The sequence below is a fragment of the Hypanus sabinus genome, chromosome 6, assembly GCF_030144855.1.
Source record: "Hypanus sabinus isolate sHypSab1 chromosome 6, sHypSab1.hap1, whole genome shotgun sequence".
Classification (NCBI taxonomy): domain Eukaryota; kingdom Metazoa; phylum Chordata; class Chondrichthyes; order Myliobatiformes; family Dasyatidae; genus Hypanus; species Hypanus sabinus.
Genome location: NC_082711.1, coordinates 161,068,413 through 161,085,696, shown reverse-complemented (window position 1 = coordinate 161,085,696; position 17,284 = coordinate 161,068,413). Strand labels below are relative to the sequence as shown.

The following is a 17,284-nucleotide window of genomic DNA, read 5'->3' as shown; positions in this document are numbered from 1 at the left end:
AGAAAAATGGAAGACTATGGGGGAAGGAAAGGGTTAGATTGACCTTGGAGTATGTTAAAGGGTTGCACAACAATGTGGGCTGAAAACCCTGTACTGGCCTGAACTGTTTTACGTTCATGTCCTTTTGTTTGTCTGTCCTTTCATCGATGCCTCTCAAATTAACTAAAAGATTCCAAAATTGTAAGAGAAACATTTACACCAACAAGCATAATGCACTTCTCTGACAATGTGGCTAAAAATACCAATTAATAATTTAGGAGGAAGAGCCAAGAAAAACATGCGAAAAAATAAAGAATTATTAGAAATGGTTAAGCTATAGCATCATACAGATACCTCAAAATAAAAACCAAGCTCATAAATCATTCAGATGGTCTAGAAAATGTATGGAGAAGGAGAGAAGGAATTCTGTTGCTATGTTTAGTTCTTTTTAACATTTGTTTTCAGTTGCTGTAAATCAGCTCCTATAAACTGCAACATGGAGCAGAATTAATTAGCAAAAAATATTAACTTTTAGTATATTTGGTAATAATTCAAAGTCAGGAAGACCTTTTTCTCTTTCAATATTTGTTGATAATTTTGTCATTTTGTTGTTGAATTTGCCATTTATATTGTTTGTATTGTTTTCTTGTGGTTGAAAGAATGCAGTTAGTGATTTGAACTTCTGACATTTGTGCTAACTGGTCATAGGTCAAAGTGGCAATGTTGTAAAATTTCCCATGTGGTCTAATCCTGCAAAATAATATAGCAAACTTAGTGTCACTGCCCAAGATTAGTTCATACGTCGAGAAATTTACCCTTGTGTATAAGCAGGTTATATATTCTAATCTTGAAATTCAAACTTGCAGTATTGGATATTTCAGTGGTCCATGATTAAAACTGTATTTTTCTTGAAGAGGAATATAATGATAACCATTTCCTGGGCATTCTGTATCAATAAAGAAATTCATTCCGTTACCACCTGGTGGGGGGTCGTGCTTGTATTTTGTATCAAATAATGTTATGTCATTATTCATAAATGGGGGAAATGCTGATGGTAGTAAGGTAACAATTAAAGCAAAGCACTGTGTAGATCCTTGAAATCTGAAAGAGAGGGCAAATGCTGGAAATGCTCAGCAGGTAAGCACAACACAGTTAACTGTTCTGGTCTGTAACCTGAAAATATTAACTCTTTTTTCTTTCTCCCAAAGGTGTTGTCTTACCTGTGAGTTTTCATAGCATTTCATGATTTTATTTTATTTTATGTTTTGTTTCTGATATTTGCAGTTCCAGGCCTGTGACTTCATGTGCTGCACAATGTAGTGCCTGTAAATGAATATAAAATATCTAAGTTTCTTGTATTTGGTCAAAGCTCCCTGCATTGTCCTATCAAAGTATTAAATCTTGTAATAACCAAGAAATTCTGTAAGCAATTTGACCTGTATTTTATATGTATTACATATGGTAGAGGCTAAGAAATAGTGCACAAGGATAACAGTAGTTAAGTAAAAGCATTATAATCATGGCACAGCCCTCATCTCATCAGCTCCCAGTTCCCTACTGTGAAGTTGCAGCTTCTGATTTTGATAGGTAATATAGGATTGATACCCTTTCAAAAGTTCAGTTAAGGTCATTGATATGAGTTTACTCATATTTAATATTTTTACAGAATCTATTGATTTCCATTGATTACTCCCAAATAATAAATAGCACTCATCTATGTGAACCTCAAGTACAAGCTCACCCAACATCTTGTATTGTTCTGAGACAAAGTCAAGATCACCCTTACTTCCAAAAACATTGTTCCAGGAGCCTTGGAAGGCTATCTTTGCTGATACAATTGACAGATGGCTCTTCACTGGTTACTTTTATGTTATGATCCAAATCTTTTAGCTCAGTGGAGAACTTTGAGGTATTGCTGCTATTTAATGTGACTTTTGCATTCTCACTTTAATGTGCATTTGGCTGCTTTGAAATGCTCTCAAAAGTGCAGGCAATCATAGAGGGAAGGAACTCATTCTCCTACAGGTCCCTCCCAGGTATCTTCCTGCAAAAGCTTACACTTCAGGAACCTTTTTCTGATCCATGCACTGGTTATATTGAGGTGTACATTTTAAGGGCTATTTCCTGAGATCAGAACTGTAAGAAAAAGTGCTGTTAACAGTGGAAATTCAAGCCCTAACTTCATGAAGGGCAATAACGTTACACAGTTTTGGAACTAGTGAATATCATGGTTTTGTTTAAGTAATTGGGAGAAGTTGTCAATGAAGTTTTAACTTATGAAACATTGTATAGCTAAACATCTTGGCCTACCAATCTTATAATTGTGTATCAGATATATATTTAATTTGTTTGTATTTTCCTTTTTGATTGTCCTAGGTGTTTTTTAGAGCAGGAACTCTTGTTAAATTGGAAGAACAAAGGGATGAACAGACCAGAAGGAATATCACTCTTTTCCAGGCAGCTTGTAGAGGATACCTTGCACGGCAGTATTTCAAGAAGAGAAAGGTAGAAAGTCAACAACAGCTTCAGAAACCAATTATGAAATGAACAAACTTTCACTAGTATTCATTTGGTCCAGATTGTAATGAAGTTGCAAAAAGATTTTTTCTTTAAATCAATCTAAAGTTTATGCCCATCAAATGATTAATGCTAATATATTTCATTTCAGATTCAAGATCTAGCTATTCGCTGCATCCAGAAAAACATTAAAAAAAACAAAGGAGTAAAGAACTGGCCGTGGTGGAAACTCTTCACGACAGTTCGCCCATTAATTGAGGTTCAGTTAACAGAAGAGCAAATAAGAGGCAAAGATGTAAGCATTTCAGATTGTTACAAATTTTCACATTATATTTTTGCTAACCCATACATGAAGTGTGTTTGAGCATACATGCACATTGCTTTTTTTTACTCTTCCTCTACTTGTCTTTGGAAGTAATTGGAATCAGAATCGGGTTTAATATCTTCCGGCATTTATCCATTCAGAAATTGGATGGCAGAGGGGAAGAAGCTGCTCCTGAATCATTGAGTGTGTGCCTTCCTGATGTTATCAATGAGAAGAGGGCACGTCCTGGGTGTCGGGGGTCCTTAATGAGATGGACATCATGTTTCTGAGGCACCATTCCTTGAAGATGATCTGGACACAGAGGAGGCTGGTGTCCATGATAGAGCTGACTAAGTTTAAAACTCTCTGCAGCTAACTTCGGTCCTGTGCAGTAGTTCCTTCCCCTACCTCCCCAATGCCCATACCAGTCGCTGATGCAGCCATTTAGAATGCTCTCCGCAGTACATCTGTAGAAATTTGAGAGTTGATTTTTGTGACATACCAAGTCTCCTCAAATTCCCTAATGAAATATAGCCACTCTCTTGTCTGCTTTATAGCTGCATTGATATCTTGGGTCCATGTTAGGTCCTCAGAAATATTGACACCCAAGAACTTCAAGTTGATCACTCTCCCTACTTCTGATCCCTCTTTGAGGACCGGTGTGTATTCCTTCATCTTACTCTTTCTGAAGTCCACAATCAGTTCTTTGTCTTACTGATGTTGAGTGCAAGTTTCTTATCCGTGGGCCACAAAACTTATGAAACAGTATGGATTGAATGCCCTTACAGAGGAGCTAAATGGGGATCCAATGTCATACTGACAATCAATATATATCAGCTATTCACTGAGAGGGAAAAAGTGAAAATTCTAATTTTAATGAAATGTGTGCAGAAAATTTGATGTTATAGTTCTTATTGCCATTTTCCTCATGGCAATACATTCAGAACAAAATTTATTGAAAAAGTTATACTTATTCAGTGTGGTTGTTAAAATTAACTTACTACCTGAAAGCAGGACAATTTTTCCAAAACATTTCTAAAACTTATTTTTAAAAGTTAAGAATGTTGCTTATGTTTTGTTATTCAACTGCATGAATTCTTATTGATAAATATGGTGTCTACTAAATTAGGAGGAGATTCAACAGCTACGCAGCAAAATAGAACGGGTTGAAAAGGAACGCAATGAACTACGACTAACAAATGATCGTTTAGAAAGCAGGGTAAGGTTATACTTCAGCATTCTTTTGTATATCTGGTTATGGCAGTTTGTGAAATAATCATTATTTCACAATTGTTAGCCTAATTTACTTGATCAAATCATAAGTGAAATTAAATGTTAAAGCTTTCTAACCACTGTGTTGGCTTTAAAGAATTAAAGAGGAGTTGTTCATTTTAACGAATTAAATGGTTCATTGTGATAATCAGTAATGGAAGACTGCTTAAAATTAGCTGAAAACCAATTCAGTATAGATCAAAACATAAGGTTTTTTGAAGCATCATGCAAGATATTAGAACTATTTATTGCTCCAGTAAGTGGATTTATGATCCACATTCACTCAACTTTTGAATGTGAAACAATTCCAAACTGCAAACATATATGGAGGGTCCATTGTTGTTTATCATCCATATCAATGATCTGGATGATAATGTGGTTAATGGGAACAGCAAATTTGCAGATGACACAAAGATTTGAGTGTGTAGTATACAGCGTGGGAGGCAATCATAGCTTGCAGTGGGATCTGAACCAGCTAGAAAACAAGAGCTGAAAAATGGCTAATGGAATTTAATGCAGACAAGTACAAGGTATTGCACTTCGGTATGACCGACCAGGGTATGTCTTACCCAGTGAATGGTAGAGCACTGAAGAAACCAGTGGAACAAAAGGGATCTGGGAATACAGGTCCATAATTTATTGAAAGTGACAGCATAGATAGTTAGGGCCATTAAGAAAGCTTTCGGCACACAGGTCTTCATAAATCAAAGTACTGAAAACAGGAGAGTTAATGTTTTGTTGAAGTTGCATAAGATGTTGGTGAGGCCTAATTTGGAGTATCGTGTGCACTTTTGGTCACCTACCTACAGGAAAGATATAAATAAGGTTGAAAGAGTATAGAGAAAATATACAAGGATGTTGCTGAGTCTGAAGGACCTAAGTTATAAGGCAAGATAGAATAGGTTAGGACTTTATTTCTTGGAACATAGAAGAACTAGGGGTCCTGGTTTAATGCTGAAAGGTGAAAAGTTTAAGGGGAACGTGAGGGGAAACTTCTTCACTTAAGATTTGTGAGTGTGTGGAACAAGCTGCTAGCACAAGCTCGCAAGTGTAAGCTTGATTTCAACGTTTAAGAGAAGTTTGGATAGGTACGTGGATGGAGGGCTATAGGCCTGGTGCAGGTCAGTGGGATTAGATAGTTTAAATGGTTCGGCACATACTAGTTAGGCCAAATGGCCTGTTTCTGTGTAGTACTTCTCTGTGATTCTATGACTCTAAATTTTCTAGTTTTTGATGACATACCAAATCTTCTCATGAAATAGAGCCATTGGCATGTCTTCTTTGTGATTGCATCGACGTGTTGGACCCAGGATAGATCCTCTGAGATGCTGAAAAATGTCCTCCTTTCTCGTTCACATAGTCTTGATTGAGCTAAAACAAGATTGACATTTTCTGATTTACAAATTGAAATGTTAATTTGCTGCATATTTAGATCAAAGGTCATATTGGTGTTCAGAATAAGACAATTTTAAGCATAGAATACTGATTTCTTACCTTCAAATTCTTATTGATAATTTACAATAATATTTATTGTTGCAAATAAATACTAATATAGACAATGGTTTTGATTGTTTGATTTCAATAATAGCTTGGAGAACTGACATCAGAATTAACAGATGAGAGAAATACTGGGGAATCAACATCTCAGCTTCTCGAGACAGAAACAGCGGACAGACTTCGGTTAGAGAAGGAAATGAAAGAGCTACAGGTGAATTAAGAATTATTTTTCCCCTTTAAATTTTGGCACCTTTTGCAGTGTAAATTTTTGAGTAGCACAATTGGGTGGGTGGGGGGGGGGGAAGTATCCAATTCTTTCAGTGAGGTTTATAGATTTGTTAGTTGTGATGCCAGTATTTGACTTCCAGCATGCATTTCAGTAGTTGATTCTTTTTCTTCTTGCCCTGGAAATTTGAGAGCAAAATCTTCCATTTAAAGACCTCTGAATATAATTGGGTATCTCAAGGTATACATAAAACACCTAGCTTGCTAAATAAGTTTGGGTATTCAAATATTGAGTTAATGGACTTGAATTTAGGAAATGTCTTAAAGGAAGGCAGACACCTGGAGAAGTGAAGAAACTTTGTGGGGGAATTACTGAGATGAAGTCAATGTAACTGAAGATTCAGCTACCAGTGGTGCAATTAAAACTGGGAATATGTAAGCTACCAAAACTGGATGCATGTAAAGACTTTGGAAATTTGCTGGCCTGTGAGAGAATCAGCATCAGGTTTAATATCACTGGCAAATGTTGTGAAATGTGTTGTTTCTTGGCAGCAGTACATTGCAATACATAATGAAAACTATAAATTGCAGTAAGAAGTACATATAAAAAATTAATAAGTAGTGCAACATGAGATGGAAAAAATACTGAAGTATTGTTCATGGGTTCATCCTCCATTCAGAAATCTGTTGGTAGAGGGGAAGAAGCTGTTCCTTAAATAGTGTGTGTGTGTGTTCTCAGGCTCCTGTACCACCACCTTGATGGTAGCAATGAGAAGAGGGCATGTCTTGGGCGATGGAGTTCCTTAATGATGATTGACACCTTTTAGAGGGTCTCCTGGATCCTGGGGAGGCTAGTGCCCAAGGTGGAGCTGGCTGAATTTATAACTTCTTTGCAGTTTTTTTCGATCTTGTGCAGTGGTCCCTCGATCCCATACAGTGATGCAACCTGTTTGAATGTTCTCTATGTGTTTTTGTAAAAATTTGCAAAGTGTCTTTGGAGACATACCAAACTCCTCAAATTCTTAATGAAATAGAGCCACTGTCTTGCCGCCTTTGTAATTGCATCAGTATGTTGGGCCAGGATAGATCCTCAGAAATGTTGACACACAGGAACTTGAAATGCTCACCCGTTCCACTTCTGGTCCTTCGATGGGGACTGGTGTTCCCTTGACTTACCCTTCCTAAATTACACAATCAATTTCTTGATTGTGACTAGGTATAGAAAGGGGAAAAAGTTACGGTTGGATTTGAAAGCCAGAATGAATGGTGTTTTCAGAATGGAAACTTGTATAGATCAAGAGCAACATAGATAATGGGTGAGAGTGACTGTGCAAGATTTGAGCAACGGAGTTTGAGTGGAAGAACATTAAAGTAATCACAAAAGCAGAAAAATGGGTGTCTGCAGCAGTTGTGCCAATGACGAAAGTTATGTTACAGAGAAGCAAATAGACAGTCTTGGGGTAGAATAAAAACTGAAAATGTGGGAAATACATCAGGTAGTGCCTGTGGTAGAAACAGAGCTTATGTTTTGGGTCAAAAAACCCTTCATCCCTTTGTGGAATGGAAAGTTGATCAGAATTTTGTATCTGAGTCAAGAAGGACAATAATAATTTCTTTAATTTAGATCTTTATCAAAAATATGTATTTATGCAAGTTTGTAAAGCAATCTCAGTTATCTGATGCATTTTATAGATTTTGAGAACTGGAAATTTTTGAAATATCATTTGGTTTAGGCTAAATGTGATGGAATGAAGAAACAAATGGATTCAATGGAAATGGAAGTGATGGAAGCGCGGCTTATCAAAGCAGCAGATTTAAATGGAGACTTGGATGATGATGAGTCTGGTTAGTGGTTTAGTTTCTTTGAGCATGTTAGACATTATTCTTTTAAAGCTAGGAGCCAACGTACTTGGATGTTAAAAAACAATTTCCACCATTACCTTACTTTCTAGGTACTCAAGAATGAAAATAGATGCATTGCAAATTTTATTTTCACATGTTTAAAATCTTCTGCATATCATGAATTTTGAATTTACAAATCCATTCAAAAGTTTCTAAATTTGAAAGCTGAAATGCAATTCTAAGTTCCCTAGTAGCTTTTTTCTTATTGAAGCAGTGATTTCTGTTAAAAATGCCTCTGTATTTGTGTAACCCCCGGGTCGCCTCAGGCTCGCTCAGCTCATTCCCGTCTAGGAGGAGCAGCCTGCGGCCCCGCCAAACTGAGTAATCAGCTGGTGTGGATGCTGTGTGATGTCCCCGCCTCGCCCAAAAACAGACAGTACACCATATGCGATTAAATGAGTACAATTTATAAAGGTTACTATAACTAAGTGACTAATAACGATACAGTATATATGAAGAAAAAAATAAAGAAAAGGCACCAAACTTATCAAAGTCCAAACCACTTCATGCACAACCATTGGAGCTCAATTACTGAAGTCTTCTGGCCACCATTCGATCCCCTCCGAACTCCTCGACTCGCAGCTTAGGACCATCCGAAGTGGTCAACCAAGCACATCTAGCTTCATCTCCTCTCCTCGGAGTACCTCCTGGCCTTGGACCCCCGCTTGGGGTCCGTTCCTCACCCAGCTTACAGCATCACGTCCTCTCTCTCACAACCTCGCGCCCATCTCCCCAAAAGCCCGCCAACAATAGCTTACAGACTCAGAAGAAAGAACAACATTAATCCCAATTGGTTTACAAAGGAATACAATTCTCGTTATCAGTAAATTTTAACCCAAACAAGCTTCCAGCACTCTCTCACAACAAAGAAGTATTCCTGCTTTTAACAAAACAAAGAAGCCATTTTGATTACATACACAGTACAAAGAAAAAAGAAGAAACCCCCTTTACATTTGCATAATGCTAAATTTTGTTAATGACATGTTGGACAATATTTACATATAGTAAATTAAAATGGTAAACCTTAAACTTAACAAATTACTTTTATTTCCTTCCCATAGGTGGAGAATGGAGAATGAAATATGAGCGTGCAGTAAGAGAGATAGATTTCACCAAAAAACGACTGCATCAGGAATTTGAGGACAAACTGGAGGTTGAATTACAGAGCAAGAGGCAAATAGAACGAAAAGTGAGAAGTGATTATTTATTCCATAAGTAAATATTTTCCATAAACTTATAGATGGATATTAAAACTCAGAAGTTATGCAGCTCCTTAGAGCACTGACAATCAGTGCCTTTGATAAATTCAGCAACTGGTTTCCTTCCTTCCCCTTGCTTGTACGCCTCTTAAAATTTTGTCTCAAAGGAAACTGCATTTATTATTTTCAGTATAATTCTTTTACATGGGACTGAATCTTGTGGGCTCCGTCTGTCAATTTCAAGGGAAAAGAGTTGCTTACTGATGTGAACAAAAGTTCCAGGCTCATGCTTATGCTGGGAAGCTAAAAATTTAATGAGTAAAGATGAGCACTATGAGTCCAGGAATGGAACCTAGTGATGCTGGGAATCTCTGGCATTATGCTGAAGAATTGAATTTCAGATTGTGTTTAGGGTCTGATTCAAGATGGTGCTAGCAATACATGGTGACATTTTGCACGCAGCTCAAGAAACTTCTAGATATACTTCTTGTCTGTGTTTTTTTTTTATTGATTCCACTGAATTTACTGTGAATGCCCACAAGAAAATAAATCTCTAAGAAAATGTTATATCAAAACACATATACTGTATTTTGCCATCTCAGTAAATGGTGACATATATTGCATGTACTTCGATAATAAATTTACTTTAAACTTTGTTTGTGCAAGATTTAAGGCTCCATTGTTTTCAATGGAGATTCTATGCCTGTAGGCTAGGAGATAAGAAGGGAGTTAATTATTATATTTGTTTATTAATCCTGATATAATACTTCACTATGTGTATTAATCATTAAATTTGTTTTAATTATTTTATTTTGACTTTATTTGTTTTGTGATGTCTTTAAATGTCAGAGACCTTTGTAAAAAAAAACCTGCAGTTTTGTTGACAAGAGTCAAAAGTGAATCTTAGTGCTTGTCAAGTACATTCTAAGAGTGAGTCATAAGGTAGGCCTCTCAAGGCCTTGTTGCCTTCCAAACATTTGTGTTCAATTTGAAGGCTAATGAGATAGTCCAATCACAAATGCATGAGGTAAGTGAGTATGCCAAGAGCAAGACAAATGATTCAGGGCAGTAGACAATCTCCAGAGCCTACTCATAATTTTCCTATCCACTATTTAAAATAGTTCTGTTCATTTGTAAAGTGTTTCTTGTTAACATAGAAAAGTGAATTGTGCGTAAGTGGGAGAACTGACAAAGCTTCCATTTGCAATTCACAAACTCTGTTATTTATTATACTGCAATATCTTCCTACAAGTGTTCTTTTCTGAAATGTTTTAAATGTGAATGTTATCTCTTGTTTTGCTGAATTAATAGCTGCACTGTACTGCAACCAATCATTCAACTTAGTTAACAACATAAATTACGTATTGGAAATATAGTTAAAAGAATTCTTCACTATGGCAGTTCAGAACATTAGCAAGATAACTTCTTGAGATTATTTCACTCCACAGATTTCCTTTCTTTTATAGTTCACTTGGTACATTGAGTTTTCAAGTCCAATTTCTTATCCATCAATGATACCTTTTGCTTCTACCTCAGTAACAAAGCTTACAGTATCTCCATCTATCCTGAATGAAACTCTTAAATACATGGAGCATTCAGGTCTCCATTGGTTGGCTTAATAAACAATACATATGCAGTTAATCTATCACATTAAATTGCTTCTAAATAGCCAAAGTAGCTGAATCAAATATACGTAATTTTTTTCTGGACATTTTTAAAGGCAGTTAGAAACCTGGTGCAGATTGAGAGGCCAACAGTATTTTAAAACATCTAAAACTGTTTTGGGTATAAATTCTTTGGTATATTGAATGCTAATGTTTTGGAGCTACTATTTACTTTCATAACTTACTTAGTTAAATCAATATATTTAAAGTAATGTAAGTTTCTGTATCACTGACTATACAATGTGTGAATGGCATTCCAAAATTAACAGCTAAAACTTCTAACACCAGGAAATCTGCAGATGCTGGAAATTCAAACAACAACACACACAAAATGCTGGTGGAATACAGCAGGCCAGGCAGCATCTGTAGGGAGAAGCACTGTCGACGTTTCGGGCCGAGACGCTTCGTCAGGACTAACCGAAACGTCGACAGCGCTTCTCCCTACAGATGCTGCCTGGCCTGCTATGTTCCACCAGCATTTTGTGTGTGTTGTTTTAGCTAAAACTTCTGCAGCTTTTTAAAAATCAATATGAATGAAGTTTTAAACATGAGAGTCTGCAGAAGCTGGAAATCCCAAACAACATGCACAAAATGCTAGAGGAACTCAGCAGGACAGACAGCATCTATGGTAACAAATAAACAGTCAACTTTTTGAGCCAAGACCGTTAATCTGAATTAGAATGGAAAGGGAAAGATGCTAGGATAAGTTTATAAGCTAGAAGGTGGTAGGTGAAATCATGTGGGGAGTTGGGGATGAAGTATTAAGTTGGGAGATAATAGTGGGAAAGATAGAGCTGGAGAAGAAGGAATCTGATAGGAAAGGAGAGTGGACCATGGGAAAACGGGAAGGAGGAGGTGCATCAGGGGAAGGTGAAAGGCAGGTAAGGAGAAGAGGCAAGAGGAGGGCCAGAGTTGGGGAATTGAAGAAGAGGGATGGTGGAGGAGAAATATTACCATAAGTTGAAGAAATTGATGACTGGAGGGGGTGGATTGCTTTGACAAGAATCTTTGCTCCATCCAGAAAAATCTTCCTCTACATTTGTGAAATCCAATGTAGATTGGGCAAACTGTTTTGTTGAGCACCTTTGCTCCATTTGCAAAAAGCAGGATTTTGCAGTGGCCAACCATTTTACTTTGCATCCCTATTCCTATTTTGACATATTGGTTCATGGCTTCCTCTTCTGTAATGATGAAGCTGCTCTCTGGTTGGAGGAGCAACACCTCATTCTGTCTATGTAGTCTCCGGGCTGATGGCATGAACTTTGATTTCTCCAACTTCTGATAATTTTTCCCATTTCCCCCATCCTTCTTCTTCGGTTCTCCACTCTAGCTCTCCTTGTACTATCTCTCCTCACCTGATTATCACCTGCCCTGTTACCCTTTCTTGCATGATACTCTCTCCTATCAGATTTCTTCTTCTCGAGCCCTTTATCTTTTTCACCTACAACCTCCTAGCATCTTACTTTATCCCCCTTCCCCCATTTAATTGGCTTCACCTTTTGCCTTCTAGCTTTTATTATGTTCCCTCACTCCCTCCTCTTCTTATTCTGGCATCTTTCCCCCTTCCTTTCCAGTCCTGATGAAGGACCTTGGCCTGAAATGCCATCTGCTTATTCATTTCTATAAGTGCTGCATGAACTGCTGTGTTCCTCCTGTATTTTATATGAACGACGTCTTGAAGGCCCAAAATATTTTGAATAATTTGGTGGCACATGTACAAACATTAATATTTCATACTTGCTGTGGTGCTTTCAGGTTGCAGACTTGCAAGCTGATAATGAGGAAATGCAGCGTAGCATTCAACAACTGAAGAAAAAATCCCAGCGACTTACAGCAGAATTGCAAGATACAAAGCTTCACCTTGAGGGTCAACAAGGACGTAATCATGAATTAGAAAAGAAACAACGAAAGTGAGTAAATTGACAAACCTTAAATTGTGAGAACATAATCTCCTTTATTTGTTTGCCATAGGCTGTTTGATCTCATGTATCTTAATTTAAATCTGCATGATTTATAAATGGTGATGAGTTGCTGATAATGGTGTTCATGGGGCAGTAATACTGCATATTATGCATTTGTGAAACAATGAAATAACCTTTCAGAATTGTGCAGTTTTACAATAATGTAATAGCTTTTCTAATTTGGAGTAGGAGCTGGTTTGCTAATTTTCATGAGCATCATCCAGCAGCCTCTTGTTCCCTTGATAGACAAAAAAAAATCAAATTGTATTGACATTAATTGAGCTAAAGAAGCTACTGCTTCTTGTAGGAGATTTTGCACAGTTCTAACAGCTTCTGTGCAACAATTATTTGGTTAAAAAAGTTGGACCTCATTTAGAATTGTTTAACATTCTTTCATTATCAGGAAAAGAAATTCTCTTGATCAGCTCTATCATTTCACCCCTTTAATTTTTATTTTACATGGAATACAATCCTCTGCCACCATCCAGTCTTGATTCCATTTTGGTAATTTTACAATTCCCTGTATTCAAGAATATACCTGATGTATTTCCTATGGTGCAGTGCCTAGAATAATGTACACACTTCATGTAGCAAGAACTAGAAGAACCTGAAACCATTCATAGATTGGAACATGAATTCACTTAAGTTAAATCTAAACATTATAGGGATTTTTTTTAAATTTTTGCTATTGTTAAACAGAAAGAAATGGCAGCTCATAAGAATGATATGGGCAAGGTGTTTCACATCACTGAGATGGTGAGGTTGACAGAGCAGTAGATCACAATCTGCATCAACATTCATGTTTGAAGTTAACTTTCAGATTAATTAATCAAGGAGCAGCAGAAATGATGGGGGAAGACTGACAGATGGATATTTTGGGGATCGTGTGGGTAACAGTTTGCAACAATGAATGATTTGTTATTTATAATATATTTGAAGTGCAAATTTATTTTTGAAGTGGAACCAACTGAAAGAAGTCCCGGGGCTGGACATTGGAAGAGATATACATGATATAATTGATAGTGTGAAAAGCTTTGAAGACTGAAGAAAGATACCACTGGCAACTTAACCAGAAATATTATTTATTTCCTTTCAGAGGTGTTGGATTAGCAAAAGCCTGATTTAGAAATACAATTCAGTAGATGTGAGAAAGGATGGTTAAAACCTTAGGAAACCTGAAAGTTCTGGCGATTTCGAGTGGTGGATTGGAAATTTGTATGGACAAGGGGTCAAGGATAAGATTTTGAGTAGCAGCTTTGAAAGGGAATTGGGATGACCATGTGTAAACATTTGTGAACAGATCATTCTCATTCAGATTTTCTGGTGCATAAACTCAAGTAGAGTTGCAGTGGTGTGCATAATTTTAATATGATACTTTGAATATTTCTTTAAAGGATACTAAGTACTTTTTAAAGTTTAATTCAGTGTGTCAGAATGTGAGGCCATTTCAGCTTCCTACAAAACGAAGCATAGACATTGTACTCATAATACTCATGAGAGATATAAAATCCTTGAATTTTTTTCATTCATTTTGGGTATGTATGCATTGCTGCCAAGGTCAGTACTGATTGCCCTTGGAAGCTAGTGATGTGCTAGTTTCTAGAACTATTGTATATTGTTATGGTAAGGGTAATTGCATTAGCTGATGCTATGTTGAATCAGCAGTGAAGAAGGGATAACAATATTTGTACAGGTCATGATGATAAGTGGCTTTTAATCAAAATCTGTGTAGTTAACAATGTAGTTTTCAAAATAAAGTGTCTCACATATAAGGAATTTTAAATATATGGAAGAAAATTGATTTTACAACGCATTGGGAATTGTCCCATGTGTAATAACTCATTACCAACTGTAATTTGCAATACTACTTTTTGTTCTAATATTTTCTTTAACTTTCTTATTTCAGGTTTGACAGTGAGTTATTGCAAGCTCAAGATGAAGCTCAAAGAGAGAAGATTCAGAAAGAGAAACTGAGCAGAGAAAGAGATAGTTTTATAGCAGAGATATTCAGTCTAAAGCAACAGCTGGATGTATGTAACATCATAACCATAAGAAATTAATCAAATTTGTTGGAGTTGAGCAGGATTTGCAAATAACATTGAATAGACCAGTGACATAAATCAAATCTTCTATAATGTTCCTTTTGCTCAATGCTTCTTGGATATGTTGATTGAATGCTTAAAGATGGGTCATTGCTTGTATAATGTAATGTTAATAGCTTTGCTATACTGTTTAACAAGACTTGAGCATCTGTAGATTTGTAGGTTTACCAGGCAACAGTGATCCTTGCCTTAATTGATTTGAAATCCAGGTTACCTAACATCTCAAAGCACTAAAAAAATTACCGCCAATGATTTATTTGCAAAATCCACCAAAATCAATGGAAGGACAATTGAATCAATGTCGGTTACCTCTTATCAACCTACATTCTCAGGTTTGAAATAGAAACCAGAAATACTTAGGCTACGTCCACACTACACCAGATAAATCCGTAACCAAAGCTTTTTCTCTTCGTTTTTACCCTTTGTCCACACTAAAACGGCATTTTCATCCTCTGAAACTGGAGCTTTTCAGAAATGCTCTCCAAAGTGGGTATTTTTGAAAACGCCGGATTGGCCGGATCAGTGTGGACAGGGTAACCGGAGACTTCTTAAAACACTGTCAGATGGCAGCGCGCTATTTCATTGTTTTCTTGAACGCAACCTAACAGTTTCAGAACAGACGGCAACGAAACTGACGCCAGAAGAGTTAGAAATGTACTGCCGTTAAAATTATCCGGTTTGATGTGGACATAGCCTTAGTCGGCTACATTGGGACAGGTCACATTATTCAATTGCATAACGCCAGACTCCTCAAATGGTAATGAACTCTATTACAGGATGAACTTAACTGCAAGAAAGAGAAAAAGATATGCTCAAGACTATTTTGAAAAAATGCACCATTCCCACCAACTCCTGTGAATCTCTGATCCACAAGCAGAGAGGAGAAGTAGCATTTGTAATGGTATTGAGAATCTCATGCATAATGGGAATCACACAGAGGCCCTGTGTAATTAGCAGTAGAATAAACACCATCACAAATTAATATCAACCATTACTATCCCCATTTTCAGAAGTATTTGCAGTTTCTAAATTGGCCTCATTAGCTACCTCCGAGCCCACAAAAATGAAGCAGAAGTAATTTATCTTTGATACCGAGGCACTGCCTGCAAATATTGCATTTATTATACTTTCTAATTGAACAAGTTTCCAAGTGTTATAAAATTGAAATATGTAGCGCCTAAATTAAAGTTCTTTCCAGCAGAATCATCCAAAGAAGGGAACCATTTGACAGGTCATATCTGTGCCAGCTCTTTGAAATATCTATCCAATTTGCCACAGTCCCCATCTTTCTACACAGCCTTACATTTATTTTCAATGATATGTCAAACTCTTTTAAAAGTCTTGAATCAGCTTTTTGCATAGCTCACTGTAAACAAGAATTACTTACTTTCAGTCCTGTTTTTTTTTTCCTTGCCAGTGTCCTCTGGTTACTAACTTTCTCTCTGGTGGAATCTTTCTTTCTTTTTCAATCTTTTTGTTAATTTAAAAAAAAACATAACATAATATTACATATGTTATGAATACAATAGATTTGAAATTGAGTTGGTAACAAGATAACAATATCTTATTAAACTATCAGCAAAAAATGATCATACAATATCAATCTAATCTATATTGATTATACATGAAACGATTAAAAATAATCAAAAGAAAAAAAAAATGTAAAATATAAGAAAAAATGTATATTTAAAGAAATAATTAAAAAAAACTAAACCTAAACTAACATGGGCAATAATAATAGTTTATAAGTATATGATAGTGTCAAAAAACTCCGGAACTCCACACCAGAACAAGAATAATAAGAGTAAAGGTCTGGAAGAAGTCAAATTAATTCATGTGAAAGTGTCGAATGAACGGTCCTGAATCTGTTGAAGGTTCTATACTACTAGCACTTCCATCTCTGGTGGACCCCAAATATCTATCCTCAATTTCTACCCAATTCACATCTATTTGGTGCTCCTCAATCAAACCATCTAACGAGACCCTATAAGTTTCCATAGGTATACTGATGACATCCATCAGTACCGTGCCACCACTACTGGTCTTTAACATAAATACGATTTTAAATCTATATTTCTTGATACCTTCCTTTGCTCAACCCTCACTAAGTCCAATTTCTAAAACAATACATGCCAAATCCTAATTCATGCTGTACTGTACCTTTGCCTACAGTGGTTTCCAGTCTGGCAATATCAGTGTTTTAAAATGCTCTTGGCCATCTCTTGTTTCCTCTGTTTCTTTGCAAGCCTTCAATTCTAGTACCTTGGTCAATCTTGAGTTTAATTGCTCTCCATGCTTCATCTGTCAAGGTTGCTGGAATTCTCTCTAAATCTCTCTATCTTTCCACCACATTACCTTTCTTTCCTTTGTGATGCTCCATAAAATTTAGCTGTTTAACCAACTGTTGATCACATGCCGACAAGCACTTGTATACCCTGATGATATAGGTGGTTTGAAAATGTGCAGTGTGGTATCTTGCTACCTTAAAAGCATGAAATATATATACATGCTATTATTGCTGCTTCTGTTCGACTTGAACATTTAAAACACTTAAGGTTAATCTGCATGGAGCTACCAGCATCTTATTTTGTCACATAGAAATATTATAAATCAAACATTTATTCTTTATGAAAATTCTGTAATTCGTTTTACACAAGGATGC

The 17,284-nt window shown here is 36.4% G+C and overlaps 1 protein-coding gene across 7 annotated transcripts in view; it reads left to right on the top strand.

Moving 5' to 3' along the window:
- myo18ab (myosin XVIIIA b) overlaps window positions 1-17,284 on the top strand; it is a 218,755-nt gene that overhangs the window by 146,603 nt on the left and 54,868 nt on the right. For all 7 annotated transcript variants that reach the window (XM_059973312.1, XM_059973310.1, XM_059973309.1 and 4 more), the window contains 8 exons: window positions 2,356-2,484; window positions 2,648-2,791; window positions 3,930-4,019; window positions 5,661-5,780; window positions 7,528-7,639; window positions 8,758-8,885; window positions 12,315-12,469; window positions 14,427-14,550. In XM_059973312.1, coding sequence (XP_059829295.1) covers window positions 2,356-2,484; window positions 2,648-2,791; window positions 3,930-4,019; window positions 5,661-5,780; window positions 7,528-7,639; window positions 8,758-8,885; window positions 12,315-12,469; window positions 14,427-14,550 — 1,002 coding nt within the window. The remainder of the gene's footprint in view (window positions 1-2,355; window positions 2,485-2,647; window positions 2,792-3,929; window positions 4,020-5,660; window positions 5,781-7,527; window positions 7,640-8,757; window positions 8,886-12,314; window positions 12,470-14,426; window positions 14,551-17,284) is intronic.